Below are 26,292 nucleotides of genomic sequence, written 5' to 3' on the forward strand. Positions count from 1 at the left end.
TCTTCTCTCCCTCTGCAGTCTGCACTTTTGATTCTTCTTCTACCATTTTCAATGATTTTAGCCAAATTCCCCCAATCTTCTTCTTCTTCTTCTTCTTCTTCTTCTTCTTCTTCTTCTTCTTCTTCTTCTTCTTCTTTTCTTTGTAACACCCATATCCTGTTCCGTTGTCGAAACAGGGTTATGGTGTGTTATCGTACAAGTCAGAACATTTCATTTCAATTAGCATCCAATCATAAAAATAATTTCATAAATTCAGATAAGATTCAACATGAAATAAATCAAACATTTACAGGCCTTAAATCGAGCCTTCGAAGCCCTCAAAATAAGTTACGAACATTTAAGGATCAAACCGGACCAAATCAGAATATTCAGGAAAAATTTTTAAAAAATTCAAAATAGGGCTCACATAGCCGTGTGGCACTACTCAAGCCGTGTGGCACTACTCAAGCCGTGTGATGTAGGGACATGGCCGTATGGCCAAACGTATCCCAGACCATGTATCATTCGAAATGAATCTACAAGGTAATGTCGCAGGTCGTGTGCTAGCTCGTGTAACAATCGAAATACCCTCACACGGTTGTATCGCAGGTTGTGTCTCAGGCCGTGTGGATATTGCACTTAAACATACTCAGGGCACATGCCCGTGTGGGTTACTCGTGTGTGACACACAACTGTGTGACATCTCGTATTTCAGGCCGTGTGTATCCAAAATTGACCCAAAATATGCTCTTTTCTTCTCACATATGCATGCATACCTAAACATACTCAAACATACAATCAAATAGATCATTTGACACCTTCAATATCAATCTACTCATGTAATATAATCAATCCTAAGCCTAACCAATATGTCATCATAGACACCTCAATATTTCATTATAATTCACTTCCATATTTTCATATACAAAGCACAACTAACACATCAAAATCTTACATCTATATCATTTCATATCATTAGTCATCATAGTGTCATTGTAGTTCATTCTTGATCAACAAATTCTACCCAAGTAAAACGTGCATACCTACATAGGTTATCCAAATACAAAAACACAAGTTAAATGTATAATTTGCACAAACCAAGTACTTATGCATCATATCCAAAAGGACTCCTATTACATGTCATATATACCAAGCTAAAATCTAAGTCTACCAAAAATTCCTGGATAGTGTGATTCTTCGAGCTGATCCGATCTCCCGATCCACAAAATGTATCTACAAGATATAAAATAAATAATACGAGTAAGCTTTCATAGTAAGTTCATCGATTGAACTGTAAAGCTTACCGAATGAACATAATAATAATTCAACAAAAAGATTAATGAACAGATTTCTTGTCAACAAGGTTATTATCAAAATTATTGTCAATCATAGCTCCTAACAGGTGAGTAATGCTTAAACATTAGTTCAAATCAATTTTCCACATTTCAATAACATTCGCATTTCTTACTATCACAATGCATAATCTTTTTAACATATAATAATACAACATTTACCACTTTTACACATATATACTATTACAAATCGCTTACTATTTCACACATCACATTTAGATCCTCATTCGTTTCCATCTGGTAAATACTGTAAAGATGATTGAAACCCCGGTACATGTTTCTTATTGTGCCATAGTCCAACTATGGTCTTACATATGCATTGTCATGGACCTGCCATGGTCTTATGTTCATAGTGCCATAACCCAGTTATGGTCTTATCATCAGAATGCCATAGCCCAACTATGGTCCTACATATAAACACTGTCATGGTCCAACCATGGTCTTACGTCCATAGTGCCATAACCCAGTTATGGTCTTATCATTAGAATGCCATAGCTCAGTTATGGTCTTACATATATACTTTGCCATGGTCCAACCATGGTCTTACGTTTGAATAATTGTCATAGCCTTGCTATGGTCTTACGTGCGAATGCAACCTGTCTCCATTGATATTAGAAATTATCATTTTCGTAACTTTTTAAAATTCCTGTTCTATTAACAAATCGATTTAATATTAGTAATTTTACATCATTTAAGCTCTAACATTCATAAACAATTAGAAATATAATTGAGTTCATATTAAATGAACTTACATAACTAATTTGCAGTAATGGCTCAGAGTATCTCAATTAGTGATCGACGTAATATCATTTCATTATTTTCATTTTCAATTACACAGATCAATATAATCTAACATTATGCAATTAGATTCATATAATCTAACATATTGGATCAAGAACGATTGGAAAACTGAAACCCTAAACTGAACGAACTTACCTAACTAAATTGTAGCAATAACAAAGGTACAAGGACAATTCGATAATTTTCTCTTTTCCTCGGTTTTCCACGACAATTCGATAATTTTCTCTTTTCCTCGGTTTTCCACTCATTCTTGATCCAATATGAGAACCAAAGCTAATTGAACTCCCTCCTATGGCTTCTTAGGGTTTCGGTTCAAAATTATAAAGAAGATGATAAGTTAAAAATGATTTTAACTTGTTTTCTTTATTATATTTTCATTTAATTACCAATTTACTAATTTGCCCTTCCTAATTGCTCATAATTTTCAAAAATTATAAGCATAATACCGTCCACTAACCCTTTTAATGGTATATTTACCATTCAAGGAGATTTTAATTGCACAATTGGTCCTTCAATTTTATTAAATTCCAACTAAACAAACTTAATTTTTCAATTTAATCCTAACTAATTAAGACTAAATGAGAAAATAGCCTAAAAGTTAATGGATTTAATCATATCCATAATCACTTGGACTTTTACCATGGTTTAATTACCATTTTGGTCCCTTTACTATTTTAAATCAAAAGTAATTAAATTTTACCTCTTTTACAATTTAATCCTTTTATCGCAATTAGCAATAAATCATCAAAATTACGGACCAAACCTCAATTAATATATAATACGACTCTGTAAATATTTTTATTAAATATTTATAGCCTTAAATTATGGAAACAAAGTCCTAATTCCTCGTTTGCAATAACCACTTGACTTTTGAATCGAACCACTTATGCTAACTTTTAATTCTATTGGTTAAAATTCCTCATATCAAAATTCATTATAAAATTACTATTGACTTGTATAATATAAATACTAATTATTTGAACTTACTCATTGGACTTGTGGCCTCGAAACCACTATTTTTGACACCACTAAAAAACGGGTTGTTACAGCTGCCTCCATTACTGCTGCCGCCGCCGGTTGGCCTCCCTCAACCCAAATCGCAATACTAACTGCAGTAACTGAAAAGCTTTGAATTTGAAGAACCAAAGAAGAAGATGCCTCACTTAGATTCTTCTACCATGGCTTGTAATTCCTGCACTTCTCCCAACCACACCAAATCTGTAATTTCTCTCTCACACACTTCTTTTTTTAAAAGATAGTTTGTATTCTCATCTCTCTCCCTATAGTTTTCAAGTCACTGAACCCATACAATAAATTCACAAATTACAATACCTTTCTCTATTCCATTTATATATAAAAGCAACAACAACAATTCACGTTAATTAACCCTTTGCGTTTTTTGTTTAACTTTTTTAATCCTAAAATTCGAATTTTCCTTTCAATGTTTCATTCAAGATTTGCAAGAAGAACGTGCGAATTTTATATCTTCATTGTATGGATTGTATTTTTAAGGTTTTTAATATTGGATTCAGGTGCAATAATTGTTTTGAAATTAGGGTAAGTGTTGGGTTTTAAATCTAGCTAGGGACTTTGTTTCGATGTGAAAATCAGGATATGGATACAGAGAAAGGGGGAGGAAGATGATAATCAAATGAATGGGGAACCTTGAAATACGGATTATCAAATGGTGAAAGATGGAAATAGAGGTTATTTCTTGGCACCCTTTTTGAGTTTTGGGTCATCGAACATATCCGAAATCGATGAACAGGAAGAAGAGAAAATTAGTCATTAAGTTTCTCCATTGAAAACTGAGGTTAGTGAGGATGATATTGTTGTCAAAAATGAGTTTTACTTTTGAAAGCTTCACTCTGGTGCCATTTTCAAGTCGAAAGGGAGGCTAATCGGAGGAAGAAAAAAAGAAGAATAAGGAGGAGAAAGGAAATTAATTACGTGGCAAAAAATTGGGGGAGAAAAGTCAAAAGAGAAAAAATAATTTATTTAGATTATAACATCAGCATGACATCATTTACGCCACATGTCACAATCTTATTCTGCCATGTGTCCTAAAATTAATGGCGTTAAACTCAAGTACTGATTTAGTTTACGGAAAAAAATTTTGGGTACCAATCTGGGACAAAAATAACTATAAGTACCAATCTGGGAGAAGTGGACAAGTTCGGGTACCAATGTTATATTTAGCCCAAAAATATTAAATTGGTTCCAGCTATTAAATTGTCAATTTTTGTCTTGATTTTTTATTTTTACCAACTTCACGCAATTTCCAAATCGATCCAAGCCTGAATCCAAAAAATCCAAGCTCAAAATGGCTTAAACTCGAAAAAATCCAAGCCCAAAAAAATTTGAGCTTGAGAAAGTCCAAGCCTAGAAAAATTCGAGCCGAGCTTATCCAAACCTGAAAAAATTTGAGTCCGAAGAAAGCTCTGTCTGAGCTCGCTGTTTGCCACCTCTATTAATGATTACACTTTTTAAAATCAATTTGGCTTATATTATTTTTGAGCTAACCTACAACACTTTAAAAAAAGTTGAATTTGATGGTCAGCTTTTTAAAAAGAGTCGAATTATTGTTTTTTAACGAAAATAATGACTAAAATGTTTTTTTTTTTAAAATGGCATCCCATTATGTATATATATTTTATGAAATTTTTATATTTTATATTTTATGAATATTTTTATAATTTTTAAATTATTTGTTGACGCATCGTTTAAGACAAATTGTATCATGTCAACATAAAGTATACGGAAACTTACATGTGAGCTATCATATCACGGAAATTTATATTTCAAAGCCTGTGGCCAAAGCATAAAGAGCGTTCTATAGAGGTCTACATATTAAATGAGACTCATTTGACCTACTCAAATTGACTCGATTCGAAGAATAAGTGACGAAGCCTATCTACTTGAAACCCTTGTGGTCTAGTGAAGCACTTATAGTAAATTAGGACTACCTTGGTAAATAGGGAAAATAATTTGATAAGATTTGATTTTTTTAATCTTAGGGATTATGTAAATCCCTTAATTGTAGATAGGCTTCAATCTCGTCCGTCGATGTAACTCAATCTAAACCGTTGGTTTTAAGGGAGCTCAATTATAAATAGAGTCTCCCAGTTATTTGTAACACTCATTTGTAATCATCCATTGTATTTCATTCTTTAGTAGTGAACACTAAATTTAAAGCATTTACTCAAACACCTTGTGTGCATTGCTTTTCTGTGGCTATTCTACTCTTTCGAGCTTCTTTTGTTTTTAAGATTGCTTTTGCTATATTTTTGTGCCTTAGAGGAATTCTGCGAGAATCCTCACTTTGCGAGAGTTAGGTTGATTTAGGCACATTTGAAGCAAAAAAATCGCTTAAGGCCGCACAGATTGCGAGACGAAATGTCTAACCCTGTGACAATCACACCATCATTAAAAAAATAAGGTTTTAGTCTCTCTTTTTTTTGTTAAAAATGATTTGACTCTTTTTGAAATGTGATAAAAGTACCATAATAGCCCATGTATTAGATTTTAGAGACTAGATTACATTTTACTCCATTTACTAAAAGGGGACAAATTAACCATTGTACATTAGATCAAAAAACAAATTAGTCATTCTATTAAAAATTCTATCCATTAATTTTGGCCTGGGTAGAAGGCCCAAAATAAAAACGAGTCTGTAATACCCAAAATGAGCAGAGGCCCGAATACAGTGGCCCAAAACAGATGAAGAAACCCTAGGGTTTCACGGGAGAACCAGCGCCGCAAGCCAAGCCTCGCACGAGCCAGATCTCCACGCCTTCACCTACAAGAAATAAACACAAAAGGAAATAAAATCAAAGATCACAGATCAAGAAGATATTGAATATGATTTGCTTCTTTATTTTTATTATGGCTATAAAAAAGCCATTAACACACTGTAAATTGATCCTCGATTCGGAAATCAAATAAAAAAATCTATTAATTTCGCAATCCAGAGAGCAAAAATCGATCAAAGGTTGTTATTTGCAGTTTTTATTTATTTTCTACTGTTATATTTATTTTTTTATCATTTATATACATACGAATAAAATAAATAAGAGAAAAGAGAGAAATAACATGTGTTTTGAGCCCAAATCACCGTGAATGGTCGAGGAAGTCGTCTCCGAGGAAAGACGGTCGGAAACCGAAAGGTTTCCGGGGCTTTTGAGGCTTTTTCTCTTACTGTTTGAGGATTTTAAACCCAGATCCGGGCTTAGAAGGGTCGAAAAAACCAAGTTGGGAATTTTCCCTTTTTTGGCCACCGCAGACGGCGGTGCCGGCGCCAGAGATCGGCGGCCGGCACGGTGGCCGATGATCGGCCGATGACCGGATGAGCAGGGGAGGGGAGAGCTTTTCAGAGGTTTTTTTTTTTGTTTTTTTTAAAAAGGGGTTTAAAATGATTTTTTGAAGGATTATTTGGCTTAAATAGCCTCTTCCAAATGACGTCGTTTTGAACCTGGGTTGACCCGAATCCGACCCGACCCGACTTAAGATCCGCGTGTTTTTGAGCGGAGGGGTAAATTGCTCTTTTAGCCCCTCCGCCTTTTAATGTTTTTGCAATTAAGTTTTTTATTTTATTTTATTAATTTACCCTTGAATTTATTATCGTTTTCAATTTCGTCCTAATGTGAATGACGTCGTTTAGAGGAGAAGGGAAAATTTCCCTTCCAACCCTTCTATGTAATTCGCACGTTCAATTTCGTCCTCCAGACTTCGATTATTTGCAGATTTGCCCCAGATTTTTTTATTTACATTTCAAATTAGTAATTTTTTTATATTTTATATTTTATATTTTTCATATTTAATTATTTTTTTAAATCTATGTATATATATATAGTTTTTTTTTACATATTTATATATACATACGCATATTTATTTTTTAATATAACGTAATTATTTTTTATTTTTTTATATGTAATTATTTTTTATAATCTATACGTATATATTTATTTTTATATATGTATGTATACATATTAATATTTTTAACCAATTATATATATATATGAATATATTTATTTTAAAATGCAAATGTATGTATTTTTTATATACTTTATAATTTATATTTTTTCTTTATTTTCATAAATACATCATGTATTATATATGTATAAGTTTCATAGCCCAAGATTTTATATGTAAATTATGTGTATGTCTTTTAATTTCAATGCATATATTATGTGCCTTTTATTCTTTATATTTTGTTTATTTTCTTCATTTGATTATTAATTCATGTTTTCGTTTATATGTTAAAAGAATGTTTTTATTTTGACCATTTATTTGATATTTTGCATGTGATTATTTTTATTATGTATATTAACTTCGCTTATTTATTTATTTATATTATTTCTATACAATTGTTGTATGTATTATTGATATTTGTTAAAGAGGTATTTATTCATACATTCAATATAACGTTACATCATTTCTTTACTTGATTTTAAAAATTGAAAATGTTCAAAATAAAGATAATGCTCGTATTTAGGATTTTCAAGAAAGTTGAGCCCTAACGTATTGGGTTCCAATTTTCTTCGTAAAATCTAACAATCGATGATTGTTTTTTTATCAAACAAAATAAAACTTGTCATCGGGAATTCAATATGTTGTGTCCTAACGTATTGGATGTGACACGTTGATTTCTCGAGACAAAGATTTCCTTAAAAAAAATAATAAAAGAAATATTGAATGTTTGAGATTTTAAGAAATCGTGCCCTAACGTATTGGGTGGCGTTTTCTTCATAAATTTTAAACAATTAAATATTTTCTTAAATTTTATCACACGAGTTTTTTTGGATAAACTCATTTTGAAGAAATAAAATATCGTGCCCTAACGTATTGGGTGTGATGTTTTCTGTTTCAAAATGAGGGCGTCTTAATAATTAATTTAATTAAGGATTGTATTTTTTCTAACTCTCGACATTAAGACATTTATTAATCAACTTGGTACCAATTTTTGGGGGTACGGGGGTGCTAATCCTTCCTCGTACGTAACTGACTCCCGAACCTGTTTTTCTAAAACTCGTAGACCAAAGTCTTTTTTAGGTGGTCCAATCACACATTAATAAAAGATTGGTGGCGACTCCAAATTTTCATCGACAACTAATTTTTGTTTTTTTTCCAAAAATAAAAATGGTTCCGACACATTTTATTGTTAAAAACTAGTATTTGTATGTTAGCATGAGGTATATGTAGTACACCATATGTCACTCCATTTGGTCATTCCATAAATCACTTCAATTTTTAATAATGCATATGGATGAAACGTTTAATAGAAATGATTAATTTGCTCTTTGATATAATATACAAAAATTAATTTACCAATTTTTAAATAGAGAGAATCAAAATGCAATTTAATTCATTACACAAAACTTCCATAGTACTTTAGCCTTGAAAAGTTAATAATCAAATTTAAGTCAAAAATAAATTAATTAAAGTGACAAAATAAATAATAATTAAATAGACAAAATTTATCATTATTTTTTTATAAAGTTACATGTCAGCAAGTTCAAAGGATAAGCAATGATGCAATAAAGTGGATGAACTTGTCCGTCCTAACTTTATTTTTTTTAAGTTTAAATGTATTTATTAATTTTTTATGCAAAAAATGTATTTATTAATTTAGAAATGAAATTAATTTTGGGGGGTTTAGGACATGTTTGTTGCAGGAACTGATACATCAGCAGCAACCTTAGAATGGACAATGACGGAGTTAGCCGAACACCCTGAATTAATGAAGCAAGCACGAGAAGAGGTTCGAGCCGTCGGACGTCCAACCGGTAAAGTTGTGGACGAGACCCATCTTCAACACCTGCAGTTCATCAAAGCCGCTATCGATGGCTACAAAATACCACCCACAACCCGCCTCCTTATCAACATTTAAACTATAGGAAGAGATCCCAATTCATGGGACAGTCCCCTCCAATTTAATCCTAACAGTCCCCTCCAATTTAATCCGAACAGATTCCAGGACTCAACCTTGATCTCAAGGATCAAGATTTTCGCTTTTTACCATTTGGAGGAGGGACATGAGGTTCCTTCGGTCTTGCCTCCGTCGAGATTGCACTTGCTCGCCTCTTGTTTTACTTTGACTGGGATTTGCCTCACGGATTTCACATTGATGATGTCAACGTTGATGAGATTTTCAGCCTAGCAACGAGGAAACGACCTCCTCTAGTACTCAGCCAAACGGTAAACGGAGGACTATGGGGTTTACTGGGACAATGAAGTGAACTCGGGAAGGAAAACAATAGATGAAAACACACATTTCAGCATCCTGTAGAACTGTTTCACTCTTTTAAAATAAAAATAACACAAGTTATTACTTTATCCCCAAGTGTCCGGCATTTATTTTTTATGCGTGTATGACCAAAGTTCAATGATGAAAACACAAGCCTGGCTGGGGATCAGAAAGATATCCAAATACAAGCTTTAAACAAGCTGATAATATATTCAAATCATAAATGTTGGTGGACTGCATCAAATTCTTATTCCTTCACGCTATAAGACATCTCAATGTTGAGGTAAAGAATATGAACAAATGAATATTCCTAGTGAACTATATATAACAAGGAAGAAATTGCACCTGAAAATCCAAAGAATATGAACAAAAAAGGGACAAGGCCTCTCAAACCGACAGGCATTCGAAATAAACAAATCCACAGCCTGAAACTATATTCCCTCCTTGTGCAAAGATGCAAACCTTCTCTTTTTTTTTATCTATTCAGTAAGAAAACTCATGGCCTCTGAGTGATATATATTTCTTGACCCATATAGCAATATCTTCAGCACATGCTTGTGCCTGTGGTGTCTGAAGGAGCACATCAAGAGTTGCAAACTCATGAACTGCATCCTTGTATTCAAGAAGGGGAGCATCTATGTTAGCCCTCCGAAGTTCCTCGGAATAAGCAATGGCTCGATCCCTCATCCAGTCTTGCTCTGCAACAACCGTCAGTGTCGGGGGCATGAACTTCAGAGGAGGCTCTCTCCCAGGGATTAAAGGATTGGCAGCTGGATGATCGAGGTCAAATTTTTCCTCAGGCAGAAAAAGTTTCCATGTCTGCATGCACACAGACTTGTCATAGAAGTAGGAGTTTGCCAGTTTAATTTCCGAAGCCGTGGGATTGCTTCCGATGAAAAATGGATACATCAGGACTTGTGCCACTACCTTAACAGGATCCAAAAGCTTCCCTGCCTCAACAGCCTTTCGAGCCACATAGTCTGCTATGTTTGCACCACTGCTTACCCCGAGGAGTACACATCTGCATAGATGACAAGACCAATTTTATCAATTAAAACCTTAGAAATCAACACACGAGAAACACTGAAAGAAAACTATTACAAGAAGAAAGAAAAATAACATTAAGTTATTGATTCTCAGCAACAAAGTTGGAAGAAATGTCTTCAAAGAGTGAATTGAATCTGTTTTTCATTAGGTTATCATAAATATTTCACGTGCAAAAGCTCAATTCTACTAGTTATCTTGCAAACTTAGTGAAGTTCAGTCATCAGAATTTCCAAGCGTTATACCTTACAATTGGCTTATGGTCTTTCAATCTAACCACATTTTAATGTAGAAACTGAATGACTAAATAAGAATGTATCTACAAGAGATTGTTAGTACATAGCATAGAGGATGGAAACGGGAAGCTTTCAAGATTTCTCTGAGCTAAATACTAGGCATTGTAGTCAAGAACTGGCATTCCAAGAAAATTGTCATATCAAACAATGAAATTTCTGTAATTCTAAACCTTCATCCCACTCAATCCCCACAGTTCCATCTACCAACTCTTTAAATTCAGGCTTATTGTTTGAGGACATGTGGTTAAACACTCGAATTACCCACAAGAAAACCCCAAGCTTTAGCCTTTTGATTCATGGAGATGTCATCCAATAAGTCTGAAAATCGAATCACAACATCTATAATCCCTTTAACTATACCGTACTGTAAAAATTGAATGAACCGATACCGATTTGGCAACTGAATAATTCACTTGTAATTCTTGATTACAAGTTTTTCAGTCAAATAGGCAATTCAAAGGAAGAAGAATGAACAAGCAAATAACTTATCAGTCTAAAAAGTTGCTAATGAATTGAAGGAATCCAATTGATTGAAAAATGAAGAACTAAATCCATACCTAGAGGGATCTCCATGAGCAGCCAACCAAGGTTCAGCCATGGATGCACCGAACCCATCAAAAACATGAGCATCCGCTCTCCTTCTCCCATTCCCATTCCCCATCCACTTCCCACACTCCGCCAAATTCGCCTCCTTCGCCAACCAATTCAACACTTTCAAACCGTCGTCAAACGCCGCCGGATACCGGCTCTCCGGGGCCAGCCTATAACCGACTGCAACGACGATCACATCACAAAGATTGGCAATCCTCCGACAAAACGCGTCGTTCCTTACACTATCATTGCTTCCGCCGACAAAAGCCCCGCCGTGAAACTGTAATACCACCGGTAGTTTCTTGTGCTTTGTTCCAGCCTGAGGAGAGTAGCCACTGTAAATAAAAGCACCATCTTTGCTTTTGTCTTCGATTATTTTCGTCGGATCGAAGTTAACCACCATGGCGGGAAGGAAAATCCGGATGCAGAGAGATGAAAAAGGGTCGATGTGGATGTCCTTCGTGGCGACCCCTTCGTAGAAGGAAGGGTTGCTGGCGGCCGTCGATTCTTCATGCCGGGAAGTTATGCCAAAAGGATCGACGGCGTGAACAGGATTTTGCGTTAGATTATGTAGCATATATCTTTGCTGAAACTTGAAGAAGATGCTATAGAGTTTTACCGCTAAGCTAGGCATCTTTGATGAAAACAATAAAATGGTAAACAAAATAGATAACTTCGAAGAAGAATGGAATTCAAAACTTGTGGGATAACGTTGACGCCATTGATGACGATCGGAGATAGAAGGGTTCAATTCGTTGAAAGTCTTGAAGGCGTCAAATGGGGACTTTTTAATGGCTGCTGTGATAATAGCCAGAAAAAATTCGAATAGGAACTTTCTGAGTTGATTAATTTCTAGAATGTACATAAAATACTATTGATACAATTCATCCGATGTCTAGTAAATTATACTTTTCATATATAAAATAAATTGGTTAATTTATCTAAATTTGCTGGGAAAAAAATTGATAAACTATGACGAATTTCTAAAAATATTTTATAGATTTATGTTGTTTTTAGATAGAAAAGAAAACGTATACTACAGGCCCATCCTGTAGGACGCTTTTTTAGAGGAGAGGATAAAAACACGTATTACAATATGCGTTTTCACTTCCACATAAGTGAAAATACACATTGTTAGACATGTTTTTCTTTCAACTGTAACTATTCTAACAACAATCTTTTCAACGACTACAAGGGCTCCAACCGGCATGACATAAAATTTTCTATATAAACCCTACCAAACTTCGTTCTTTTCAACCAAATACTCAATTCTCATTCTTCCATCCTATACTCTCAATCCTTAATTTTCAATTCTCAATTTTCAACTTTTTTTAATTTTCTCAAATTGTATACTTTATTTTACATCCCAAATGTACACTTATTTACATTATATGAAGCTTGTTTATTAAATTGGTTTGCTTTGTACCATATCATATTGTGAGTTTAAAATTTACAATTATTTCATTACTTTTTCATTTAAGTTTTTCTCCGCCCATTTGTTCACCCCAATATTTTGAGAAAGCAAAGAATAGAATGTTGGTATGAAAAAAGATTAAAAATTTAGCTTGTGTATTATAATTTATCTTACTTCAATAATTAATATTAACTTACACTTTGCCAAAAAAAGTGACATGAATAAACAAATAAGTTTGTGTTTTCACTGCATGAGTTAGTGTTTTAATTAGCTATTCTCCTTGATGCTCCCAAGTTGTGTGGACATGTTGGCTTCATATGCCCTGGGTTCCTACAATAACCGCATAACCTTGGTGTGTCTCCCAACTCCAAAATATCCATATTGCATCGTATCCAAGTTAAGTTTAGCCGACCTTTTGGCTTGCTTCGTAAGTTCTTATCCAGTACCAACTCGAAGGAAGCATGCGAGGTAGGCAACTACATGCTTTCATCCGGGACAGATGGAAATTCAAATTTCCAAACATTATACGCGCATTCAAGTTTATAAACTTCGTCAATGTAAGTCATGCAATCTATACTTTTTGAGGCACATGTTGCAATTGCATGTAACGAAGTGCTTCAAATCTCTTACAGTCGTAGGTCATTTGTCTTAAGTCTATGTGGTATACACTTCACCGATAACTCCACGGTCGGGTTTATAGGGCTATTTAACCCGGAATATTATATTTTGTCGCGAGTGACACACTAAAGTCATTGAGTTTGCAATTTCTACATTTTCCCCAATATCTTTTAGCACTGACTCCCACCAAACGTGACTACCCTTTATCTATCTCGCGTATGTTAAGCCCACTTAGGAAATAAGGCTGCTAATCGAAAATACGTTTCCTTGACCACCAAGATTACCGACAAATGACATGTCTTCTTCAGTACATAATTAATGCATTCCACTAGGTTCGATGTTATGTGCCCACCACATGTCTGACATGTTAGTGGAAAACTCGTCCTGCAGAAAGCATTTTCACTATCATAGTGAAAATGCCTCTTGTAGGGAGCGTTTTCTCTCTGACCATTTCAACCCTCTAGGCCAACTTGATTGCTTCTACCCCTGAGCCCCTGCAACCCGAGATTCACAGGGATAAATTTTATACATTGCAAACCAAGATTCCTGAGATAAAAAAGTTCCCTTTTTACCTCGATAAATGCACATTCCCTATATAAATGCATGTTCTCATCCCCTTGATTCAATATCCTAAATTATTTTTTTCTTTTTCTTGCATGTTGAAATTTTCGGGTTTAAAGATTTATTTCTCTCTCGCTTTGAGTGAGACATGTCATGGTTTTAAGTTGTGTTTGGGTTTACGATGATGTTATGGAGCTCGGTATCCTACAAATTTCACTTGCCATTTGAGTACGAAGCCATCACTTGAGAAGTCAAGATCGCTTTGCAACTCGAGGTCCAAGTTGACGATGATTATACCGTCTCAGGTTGAAGTGTAACTAAGGCTTCAAGTTTACAAAGGTTACGCTATCAAAGGATGGAGCATAACCGAGGTCGTAGTTGATGGTGCTAATATGGGCACCACAACGAGTTTCTCCTCATCGGAGGAACATGCTTCATAAAACCCATACACAAGTGCGAGGAAAGAAAACGCAAGGGGTTTTTTAGTATAATCAAGTAATTCGTGTTGTCCATCTCCACTAAAGGTGATAACTTTGTTAGTATAACCTGTTACACCCCAATTCTGTCACAGATTATAATAACGAGGTCACCGCCTTCGGTGGTGATGAATAAGATGCATTACTTGATTATACTGAAACGCCATTACGTTTTTCTTTCTCGTGCTTGAAAGCATCCTCTTCTAATGAGAAGTACTCATTGTCATGTCTGCATAACCACTGTCAACTACGACCCCATTTATATTTCATCCCTTGACAACATAACCTTTGTAAACTTGAAGCCCTAGTTACAATTCAACCTGATACCGTATAATCACTGTAAACTAGGACCTTGAGTTGGGACGCTATCTAACTTCTCAGGTGATGGCTCCATCAATTGTATATGGTGCAATTTAAACCACCACTTAACCAAAGCTTCATTTTGATGTGTTCTATACATTTTTATTTTAATATGTAAATTTATTATCTCCATCAATTGTATATCTATATTATTATTTAAGACCTTAATTGAATTGATATTGCAAGTCAACCTAGCACCAACTCGATTAGTAAAATTATGAATGTGTCCTTTCATAATTAAAATAATTTATATTATTAAAGGTATTTTAGTCTTTTATTTTAGAAAACCCAATTTTTTTTGCATCGATTGGATTTTAACTCGTGTTATTTATATCAATAAAAATTATGTTATGATTGATGACAATCTTGTTATAAATAATTATAACGCATTTAGTATTCTTAATCTAATGTATTTATGTGTTTATTTTTTGTTTTACTTACAATTTAATCTAAGTTTTTTATTTTAAGTTCATACAGTTTCATGTTTTATTATATGATTAATTAGTTTCAAAGTATACATTTCATTATTTGCTATATGTTATTTTTAAACACATTTGTATTCATAATACATGATTTTCACACACATACGTGTGTGATAAAATTTCTAGTACTATTTATAAAGCATTTTACTGAATTGGTGTCACCCATAAACCGATTCCTATCTCAATTAGGGAAATTACTTTAATGTCAATTCACATGTAGTCTTTGTTTTTTTTAAAACTAATAAAATATTCATATAATGTGATTTAAACCATATCAATTGGGTTTGCAAAACCTTAAATGTATTACTCAACCAAAGTCTTATTTTAATATTTTTATACATTTTAATTTTATTATGCATACTTTATTACCTCTACTAATTATATAATGTACTTGCACTTCATAAAGCCCTTTATTGAGTTAATTGCATCCATCAACCGGTATCAACTTAGTTAGAGAGATTATTTTAATGTCACTTCAAATTTAAAATAAATTATACTATTTATGGGATACTTTAGTCTTTTATTTAAAAAAGAATATGCATATGATGGAATTTTAACTCATGCCAAGTGGCTTAGCAAAATCTTAAATTTACCACTCAACCAAAGTTTTATTTTAATATTTTTATACATTTTAATTTTATTATGCACACTTTATTATCTCCATCAATTGTATATCTATACTATTATTTAAGCACATGGCTGAGTTGGTGCCACGAGTCAATTAGGCACCAACTCAGTTAGAGAAATTATAGAAATATCCTTTTGTAATTTAAATAAGCTATACAATTTTAGCGTATTTTAGTTTTTTATTTTATTTTAAAAAATATCAATGAGAACATGCATAAAATGATATTTGAACCTATGCCGCTAGATTAGTAAAACATTAAATTTTCCACTTAGCAAAATCTTTATTTTAATATGCACATTTAATTACATTCATCAACTGTAATGTCGTTTTACTTACAATTTAATATAAATTTTTTATTTTAATATCATACACATTTCATATGTTATAATTAATTAGTTTCAAACCATACATTTCATGGTTTATTGTATGTTATTTTAATCACGTATCGTGTTCTAAATACATGTTTTCCACACGATATGCGTGTGACAAAATTTCTAGTATTAATAATGTTATTGATTGAGATAGTATCACAAATTAACTTGATACCAACTTAGGATTGATGACAATGTCATCTCAACACATTGATAAATAACTGTATTCATTTAGAATTCTTACTATCATATATTCATATGTTTAAATTTCATTTTACTTACAATTTAATCTATTTTTTATTTTAATATCATACATATTTCACGTGTTATCATTAATTAGTTTGAACCATACAATTCATTATTTATTGTATGTTATTTTAAAACAAAATTTATTTTAAATATGTGGTTTCCACACATACATGTATGATAGAGTTTTAGTTGAATTGTAAGCAAGAGTGACATATGTATGTTGATAGTGCAAATACAAAATGGGTTTGTATTCATTTACCTAATTTGGCAAATTGTAATCCAATTTCTAAATCTTGTATTATTATTCTAGAATTTGCAAATAGGAGTTTGAAGGAAGATTGATCAAATTGTGCTACTAATCCCTTACTTTAATTTGGTATTTTTATTAAGGTGTTTTTTTTATCTTGAAATTTCCTTTTAGGCTTAAATGATAATAATCAATTTTATTAAATTGAATTTTTAATTTTAAAACTTTATACGATAAATATATTGTCATATGTGTAATACCAAATCAACTTCTTATTTTTACATGTTACTCACATACAAGTTATATTATTTTTGTTTATACCATTTGAGTCAAGATTAAGATTTTATATAAACTAAAATTTGATCAAATGGAAGATTATGAATTTGTTAGCTTTGATATCCCAAGATTTTGATAAAACAACATTTAAGATAAATTTTATATGTATTATATGTCCTAAACCTTTTGGTGAAAATATGATTGAAAATTTTATCAAACATTTTCAAAGCATTTTCTAAGACTTGCAAAATACTCAAAAAAATGTTTTAAATGTGTTTAAATTTATTTAAATGTTTTTGGGTTAATACCAAAGTGTTTTAAGGTGTTTGAAATATTTTTTAAAGGGGCTTTGGTCTTCAAATCTTGAGACATACAACTATATGTCTTAAGACAAGAAAACATCGAAACAAAATTTTGCTCTAGCAATTGCTATCTTGAGACAAAAGCCTGAATGTCCCTATATGTCCCGAGACATGGCTACCAACGGTTATATAATGATTATTTTCAGCCTTGTCTTGAGACATGATGTGTAGAGACAATTTTTAAGCCTGAAATTAATGCTTCCAATGATTAGAATTCATCCCCAACAACCATAAACGTACACAAACTTATTCTTTGATATAAATACACTTCAAGATTCAAGAGAGAGATATCCAAACATCAAGATCAAGAGAAAAATATTCAAATATTTTTTCTTTCATTTCTCTTATAAATATTCTTTAGGAGCTTAATGTCAAATCTTTTATCATTCACATCTCCTTGTTTTGAGAGTTAAATTTTTGTAAACACACACCTTGTAGAGGTCTCTTTGTTTACTCTCTTTCATATCACCAATTATAAATTGGAAGGGTTTTAGTCGAGCCATAAAAACTAAGAAAGGTTCTAGTTTAGCTATAAAAGCTAGGGGGAAGGTTCTATTTAAACCTTGTGAAAAAAGATATGGATTGTAAAGGTTTACATTTTCTTTGAAAGATATCAATTCTAGTAATGAATTGGGAAATCCTTAATGGTTGAAAGCTAAGGTATTAGAGGTAGGTAACAGGGTTGAACCATTATAAATCTGTAACAGCCCCTAACCCCAAACCGTCGCCGAAACAAGGTTACGAGGCATTACCGGACATATCAAACAATTTACAAATAATTCTAAATAAATAACCAACATATTAAAATAATTCATAAATTGTTATAAATTTGTACTAATTGATTTCATTCATTTTTATAAAAATTTCGGCAGCATTTCTGCTTATTTTTACATAAAACCCCCTGCAAAATTTCAAGATATAATCAACCCAATTCCAGTATTTCAATCAAGGAATTTATATACTTAAATCTTACTTGACATATTGACATAACAACTTAATTATTAAAAATCGTATTATCATTTCTAATTAACACATAAAACTAATCAAGCCATTTCAATTTAATACCAATGTCATAAGAACTTCTACCAATTTACTAACATAATCATCAAAACACATAATATCTTACTTTACAACAAAACTATATAACATACTAAAATAACTATTATAATTCCTATGTACATGCCACTTTCTCTTAAAGGAAGAAAACATCACCAAAATCTTTATGCCGGAGTCGGGATTGACTTGGATGCTAAACCGAGACTCTGACCCCTTTTCAACCTGCGCACGGAAACAACCGTACGCTGAGTATTTTATACTCAGTGGTATTACCATAATTTAAATTATAATAACAATAAAGAATTATAATTACCAAGCATGTAACTATCCAATTTCTTAAATATCAATTAATTCATAAACTTTCATTATTTAACAATCACAGTAAAATTTATAGTTATTCTTCAATTTCAATCACATATCACATGTAACAATTTCAATCACCCTCATATTCAATACTACAATCGATCAAATTCATTTAATTTTCTCATTTCAATTATCCACCCTATTAACAATCTGGACTTTGACGGATACACGGATTCCAACCCAATCACACCAGTACGGCACATTGTGCCTAAAACGGTACATAGTACCTGATCAGTATACGACACATAAGTGCCTGAAACGACACACGAGGTGTCTGATACGACAAATAAAGTGCCTGAGATACGACACATAAAGTGCCTGATCGGCAAAGCCGATAAATCCCGTACTCTTCTAAATCCTATGGCATGCCAACTATATCCGACTTAGCCCGACTAGTTAATAGGGTATTTAAATTCTCAATTCTCTTCCATTTCCAATTCAAGATCACTTTTCCACTTTCTAGTCAATTAACAATTTAATACCAATACATATTTCAAATAATCACATATAATCATATTTTGATTCAATTCAATTCACTTTTCAATCAATACACAATCCACATTTTCACACATATTCATAAATTAATTCACTTTATTTAATTCATATTTTAAAATTCATTTTTCAATCAAATTCAAATCACTAATACTTTTTAATCAATATACATTTCAAATACTCACATATTTCCATCATTCAATTTAATTTGATTAAATTCAAGTCACTATTATCATTCCAATTGCTTACCTAATTTTTACTTACCATGCATTTTAATTAAAATATAACAATCAATAATAAATAATTTTGAATTATAGTAATACAAACCCGAATTTTGCTCGATTATTCCTCAATAACCTTCTCCTTTCCTTTGTGTGCCGATGCCTCGAGTTCTTTGTTAGCTACGAAAATAATAATAATTTACACCATCAATTACAACATTAATTTATAATAATAATAATAATAATAATAATAATAATAATAATAATAGAATTTCTATCTAATCTATACTTTAATTCCAATTTAATCCTAACTAAATTTATCTACTTTTCTAATTTAATTCACACTCTATTTCTATTCAAATTTCTTCTAAACTAAATTTTATCTACAAATTTTTCAGCATTTTTCACTAATTTCGAATTTTCCCCAATTTAAATCCCTAAAATTCAAAACTTGTAGCTTACTTCACAATTTAATCCTTTTATCAACTCTAACTAGAAATTCTATCAAATAAACCCTCAATTCCATCATTTATTCAACATAAACCCTACTAAAAAAATCTATTAACTTTCAAATTTTCAACTTAAATCCAAGAGTATTTCACTCTAAAGTTCCAAAAAACATCAAAATGAAGAGAAAAGAACTAAATTTAGCTTACCAATTAACTTGAAGCTTAAAATCTCAATTTCCCTTTTCTTTTCTTTCCTTTTTCTTCCCCAGTTTTTGGTCTCTTTCTCTGTTTCTATTCTGCTTTTCTTCTTTTTTTCTATTCTTTTATTTCATTTGTTTTTCTTTTACTTTTGTTATAATAATATAATATATAATAACTAATATAAATATCTTTACTACACATGTCATATTCTTAACCATACATTTGTCATCTTTTAACTTATATAATATAATACAATATAATAAAATAAAATAATATATAATATATAATATATAATAAAATAATATATATAAAACATAAAAATCTAAGATTTTTCCATCTATTGCCGCCTAAACTTTAGCTATTGGCTTATTTACCTATTTAATCCTCTTATTTTATTTTAATCTATAATTAAAATTTTACTTCTATTATAATTTAATCCTTTTTACTAATTACTCTTAATTAAGCTAAATTCTCCTATCTAAAACCTAATTAAACACACAACTAGTATAATAAATATTTCTAATAATTATTTTCGAACTCAATTTACTAAGACAGAGGCCCGATAATGTACTTTTTCGGTGCTTGTGAATTTTGGGTCATTACATTTCGAATTGTCCAAGCTTTTCTTTTATTTCCTCATTATTTAGAAAAGTTTGCAAAAAAAATTTAAAATACCAATTCACCCTCCTCTTGGTATTTTTTGGTCTAACATAATTGAATTTATAACTTCCATAGTGTGCAAGATTGATAGTAGAATTTTATCAAGCTAATTAATAGTTTCTATTTGAATTAGGGCTAAAATTACAAAAGTATAAAAACTAAAATTCACCAAATAATTTAACATGAATTTTTTCAAAATAATATATAAAAAAATTAATTTTAAAAATGGGATGCCTTTGAAATTAAACACTAGAATGGTATGTTTTAAACAGTAGAAGGCGGTGCTACATATTGATTAAGGGACACCACCTAGAAATTAACCCATTATTATTAAATAATTAAGCTGGAAATAAAAATAATAACTTATAAGTTGGTGTCGCATGCCTACCATGCAAAAATTATCTGAACTGCCGTCATCCTTCATGCAATACAGTTCACATGCAAGAGTCAGGATAAAGACTTGCCTGATACTCACTTAAACTATAGCTCGAAGCTCCAAACTCGAACATCCTTATCGAACTAGCAACAACGACTGCTTAAGAACATAGATTCACCATTAAAACCCATTTACATACAAATTGCTAACATCTCAATCATAGAAATCCTTCATGCAATGCCTTGTATTTATAACTGATTGTTCATATACTTCTTAGCAACCTTATTATTTCAAAAACTTAATATGCATAGCTATAACACTTACTAGAAGGTGGAACAACCACTGATTAAATCAAGATCCTTAACTTCCAGCTTAATGAGGAAAAGATAACATTTAAATTTAAGAAAATAATCAGAGAGTAATATTAAAGAAAGAAGAAACTTCCCCACGAATCTTTCTTATAGATATATATAACCAATTTCCTCATAATGGAATTTAACAATTGTCACTTGAATCAAGAATTTGTCCTTCTTAATGGCCTAAACATTTCGAGAGAAACATAAATGAAAATCCTGTATAATTGATGTTTGACTAATCAATCTAGTTAGCTCCTAACTAGATCACATTACAAAACCCAACTGGCACAATACTTAGGCAAACTGGGTGTACTATACCTTTTGCGGTTAGCCTTACCTAGCGTACTATTTACTTATCATATCTTTCCCTTAAACAGTAGAATAACATGAGGCAGAAACCTTAATCATTTCTAGGACGAATACATTTTGCTAGACTCCAATCCACTAGAAGATTGTAAAATGACAGACTTTACCTCGCCAAACAGATAACTTCACATCTACATGCCTTATTCTTAGATCTGCCAAACTTGGGGTGTGATAGTCAGGGTAATGTAATAAGTCTATATTAAGTCAGTATGGAATGAAGAGGTTAAAGTAAGAATCCATAATTGTGGCAAGATATCTTCTAATTCGCCAATAGTAGTTACTAATCAATAAATCGCGTACATGGTCATCTTCAATGAGTCAAACTAGGAAAGAGAAATTGGGAATTTGAGATGAAGTGGGACAAGGTTGAGTTCCAGAAGAAATTGTTATTAGAAGAGCACGCCTATTTCTAAATCAAGGGATATGTCCGCCATCAACTGACTTAGAGAATATAATACATCAGCTACGCTAGAAAGTTGACGAAATCTTCTAAGATACTCAGGGAGTTTTAAATTATGTGCTTTTATTTCTATTCCCGAAAAGATATAGAGCCTTTATGAATACTTTTGTACAGAATCTCACTAAGTTCACCTGAATTTATATGATGTAGGGTCAAGGATTGACTCAAAAGTTGTGTGGAGTGGTCAAGCCAAACACGCCAAGCTCGTGCGAATGACGCTATAACTGTATCCTGCATATAGAGGGGCACCCCTAGAGGCCACGCCTCAAAGATTAATTTAGTGTATCTGTAATGAAGTATCAAATTATAAAAGTTCAAATATTGGAATCTGACATAAATCCTGAAATTGAATAAGATTGATTAGTAGCAATGTATGTATAAGTTGGTATTGTCTAAGTCTGTAAGTAAATTAGGTTGGAAAATTTGCTCAGTGATTCAGGTTATTTGTGCCGCTTGGTACGCGTGACCTAGTGATCAGGTCAGGTATAGGGTGTTAAAGACTATATGGGGATTTCTGAACCTTAGTTGAGTATCAACAATAGTATATACAAAATGGGTTATTGTATTTGTTTGGGGACATTATATGGTAGTCATTAGGATTTGGAATCGATGTGGACCTTTGAAAAGTGTATCGAGTCATTCTCATCCTCATCACCCATATCCGTCTACTCCTACAATTATGCCCACTATAGCTCCTAAGTTAGGGCCTACAGTTGTTGAGGTACATATTAAGGATAATGAGTACCTAGGGCAGACAATTTCACAACTGCAACCTGAGTATGGGTTTTCAGTGTTGGGACCTAGTACCTTCAGTGTAGTGATTACTTCATGTACTTGTAATTTTTCAAACAAATTGGTTTAATAAAACTCCATCATTATCATTAATATCTTTTGTATATTGTCTTCAATGGTTTTTCACGCATAGAAAAATGAAAACAAATATTGAGATGCAAGCCTTAAAGATTAATTACTTGTTCAAAGTCTAAATAAATTAGAGCCCAATTAAATGTATTGGTCCAAGATTTCGTCACAAGAAGCCTTCAAGGAAGTGGTTTTAAGGGCTTAAACATTAAAGAATCCATTTTGAGGTAAACTTAGCTTATAGGTGCAAGTCCAAAAGGTGAACTTGGTTGAAAGATATTTTTAAGCTTGGAATAGTTAAAGTATTGAAGTGAGCAGCCCAAATGCACACTCTCTTGAAGATTACCCATTTCCGAAAGTCATCGACGAGTAGCTCGAAAATTCAATTTGTATTTATATGATTCGAGATCAACTTAATTATTGCATATTCATTTTATTTTGCATTATATAATATTGAGGTGAGTTGTTGTTGGATTTTTTAATTGAATTGCTTCGGTTGAAATTGACTATCAAGACAGGGACTAAATTGAATAGAATAAAAAATTTTATGATTTGATTGATATATGATAATTGGTATGAAATTAAGTTGAAACATGTTGTATTATATTACAAATTGAATGTTAATTGGATATGATAAAGCATGATTTGAGCTATATATAATGAATCGAAAATTTAGTTACCTTATTAGTTGTTCGGATCAAGTCGGATATAGTTGGCATGCCATAAGGTTAGATTATTGATTAAAAACCATTGTTCTCGAGCAACCCGGGGCAGTAGATTTTATACCCGCGTCATTATTGCTGTACAACCCGGGGTGACAGACCTGCGTATCCGTTCTAAGTCTGTGTCTGGTTAATAGGGTTATAAACATATGAATTGGTTAAATGGTATGTGAAATCATAAGGAAATGGAAATGCAATATGTGACAAAATGCTAAATAATAAAAAACGAGCCTTGGGGGCCGAATGATAATGAGGGAGCCAATAGGCTCAGAAATAGTTAAAAATCATGTATGAATTTGAATATGTATATGAAAATGTTGATTTTAAGCTATCATTTAGTGTGTTATTAAGAAAAGAAATGGTACCTTAATTGTTGAATAGCATAAATTGTACGTTTGGTACTTATGTGATTATTTGAAGTATGAAATGAACTTAAGTAAGTTATGTGATAATGATAGCTATGACACGAATATGTGTAAGATTGGCTTAATGCATATCTATATGAAAATGAAAGAACTTGATATGAATGGCATGGGATTAGGTTTGAATAGAATGTGTGCATATGTATAAGCTTGCATTATTTGGCTTGAATCATGGAAATACTACTGAGCGTATTTGCTCAACATATAGTTTGTTTTCTTTGTGCGCAGGTATAGTAGATTCCCAACAATTTGAGTAGTAGGTCCAGCATCCCAGAAGCAATCCTCGACTTAGCAAAGTTTGTATAAATCTCATTTTGTTTTAAGTATGACATGTACCTAGGTTGAGTCAATTTTGGTACAATACTATGTCTATTAATGCTTTTGATTTAGAATTTTAATGTATGAACTTAGTTAATTGAATGCAAAGTTAATTGAATGCAATATGTAAATGAATTCAAAATATGGTTTGAATGGTATGAAATGTTGTAACGGTCTATGGCATTGGTGAATAGGTAATTATGATTAAAGTTATGAATGAATGGTGCTAGATGGTTATATTATAGGAAATGTGATATTGGTGTATCATAGAACACGTGTTATGATTCATTGGGATAACATATTTTAGCTGAAACTATGTTGGGATTGAACAAATAAGTAGTTTGACAATTGCAGGTTGATGTTCATTTAACGTTTTGCAGAAACAATTTGCCACGTTGCAACATTGAGCATATTTCGTCAAGACAATATTAGGCCACTATGCCACAACGCGACATCAAGCATTGGTCGCTACGACGAGACCTAGTCAGTATGTTGCGTCGTGATGTTGGACATCAACCTAAAATTTTGTAAACATTATCATTTAGTCCTAATTCGACTTTGCCTTAGCATTAAAGCTTGCGTAAGCTAGTCTAATACCCGAGAACAATTATATATTGTATTGTATGCATGTATTGACTGACATTAATCATTTAATTGTATAAATTATTTGTAGTTTGATCGTAGTTGCTCTGGTAACGAATGTGACATCCTATAGCTCAGACTCGACGATCAGATCAAGTATGGGGTGTAATAATCAATGAACAAGATTTATAAAATACTAGTAATTTAATGAAATTAGTTAGAAGCAAAATTATTTCAATTAATACTAATTAATAAGGCATTCAATTATTTTATCAACAGACAAATTAATATGCATACTAAAAATTATAAAAGTACAACTATTATTACTAATAAAATAATCTAATATAAAATAAAATAACATACAAAATGAATGATAACTAACATTATTAATCCAAACTCAATTTGAAAGATAAAAACAATATATGTTTGATCTTGGATTTTAAAAGTTGTTTTGGAAGCTCTTTTTTGTTTTTGAAGTTATATGTGGGAGACTCGGTTTTTTCTCCTAACCATTCACTTTTGAAATAATTCAGAGGATTTTTGTTTTCTTTGAATGAGATCTTTCAACTCATATAATGTGTGTTTCGGATGAAAGAATGAGAGAGGTGAAATTGAAAGAAGGGAGTTAGGTAAGGCTGGGTGTCGCATGATAGTAAGGGGACATCCTTTTATTTTGTTTTTATTTTTTCTAATATTTTTCCAAATTTTCGATAATTTTAATAAGTGTCGCATATTAGAAGTGCGAAACCTATATTTTAACCATATAAATCTCTAAAATAATACGAAATAAAAAGAAATTTTGAATATTTTGCCCATATTGCATGGCAAGGATGTGACATCGACTTAAATATTATTTTCTATTTCCAAGTTAATTATATAATAATAATGAAATAATTTTATTGATGGTGCCGCCCGACATACAAACAACACAATCTTTTACTATTTATTTTATACCATTTTCGTATTTAATATCAAAAACATCTCTTTTTGAAATTAATTTATTTTTATAATATTATTTTGATAAAACCCCCTAA

At 31.9% G+C, this 26,292-nt stretch overlaps 1 protein-coding gene and 1 long non-coding RNA gene across 2 annotated transcripts; both read right to left on the minus strand.

Moving 5' to 3' along the window:
• Nucleotides 1-9,568: 9,568 nt before the first annotated feature.
• Nucleotides 9,569-12,151, minus strand: LOC105785848 (probable carboxylesterase 16). The gene is made up of 2 exons (XM_012612032.2): nucleotides 11,276-12,151; nucleotides 9,569-10,399 (listed from the first exon to the last, which is right to left on the minus strand). The coding sequence occupies exons 1-2, from the start codon at nucleotides 11,941-11,943 to the stop codon at nucleotides 9,862-9,864; spliced, it is 1,206 nt and encodes a 401-aa protein (XP_012467486.2). The 5' UTR covers nucleotides 11,944-12,151; the 3' UTR covers nucleotides 9,569-9,861.
• Nucleotides 12,152-18,393: 6,242 nt separating this feature from the next.
• LOC128039742 (uncharacterized) lies at nucleotides 18,394-20,180 on the minus strand. Its single transcript, XR_008194236.1, has 3 exons — nucleotides 20,142-20,180; nucleotides 19,592-19,665; nucleotides 18,394-18,631 (listed from the first exon to the last, which is right to left on the minus strand). It is a non-coding gene; the product is annotated as an uncharacterized LOC128039742 (long non-coding RNA).
• Between the last annotated feature and the right edge of the window lie 6,112 nt (nucleotides 20,181-26,292).

The sequence above is a fragment of the Gossypium raimondii genome, chromosome 1, assembly GCF_025698545.1.
Source record: "Gossypium raimondii isolate GPD5lz chromosome 1, ASM2569854v1, whole genome shotgun sequence".
Lineage (NCBI taxonomy): Eukaryota > Viridiplantae > Streptophyta > Magnoliopsida > Malvales > Malvaceae > Gossypium > Gossypium raimondii.

Excerpts from the sequence above, each read along its gene's own strand:
- LOC105785848 (XM_012612032.2), bottom strand. The coding sequence starts at position 11,943 with ATGCCTAGCTTAGCGGTAAAACTCTATAGCATCTTCTTCAAGTTTCAG. Across the intron at positions 10,400-11,275 it reads GCTCATGGAGATCCCTCTAG|ATGTGTACTCCTCGGGGTAA; the intron begins GTATGGATTTAG and ends TCATCTATGCAG.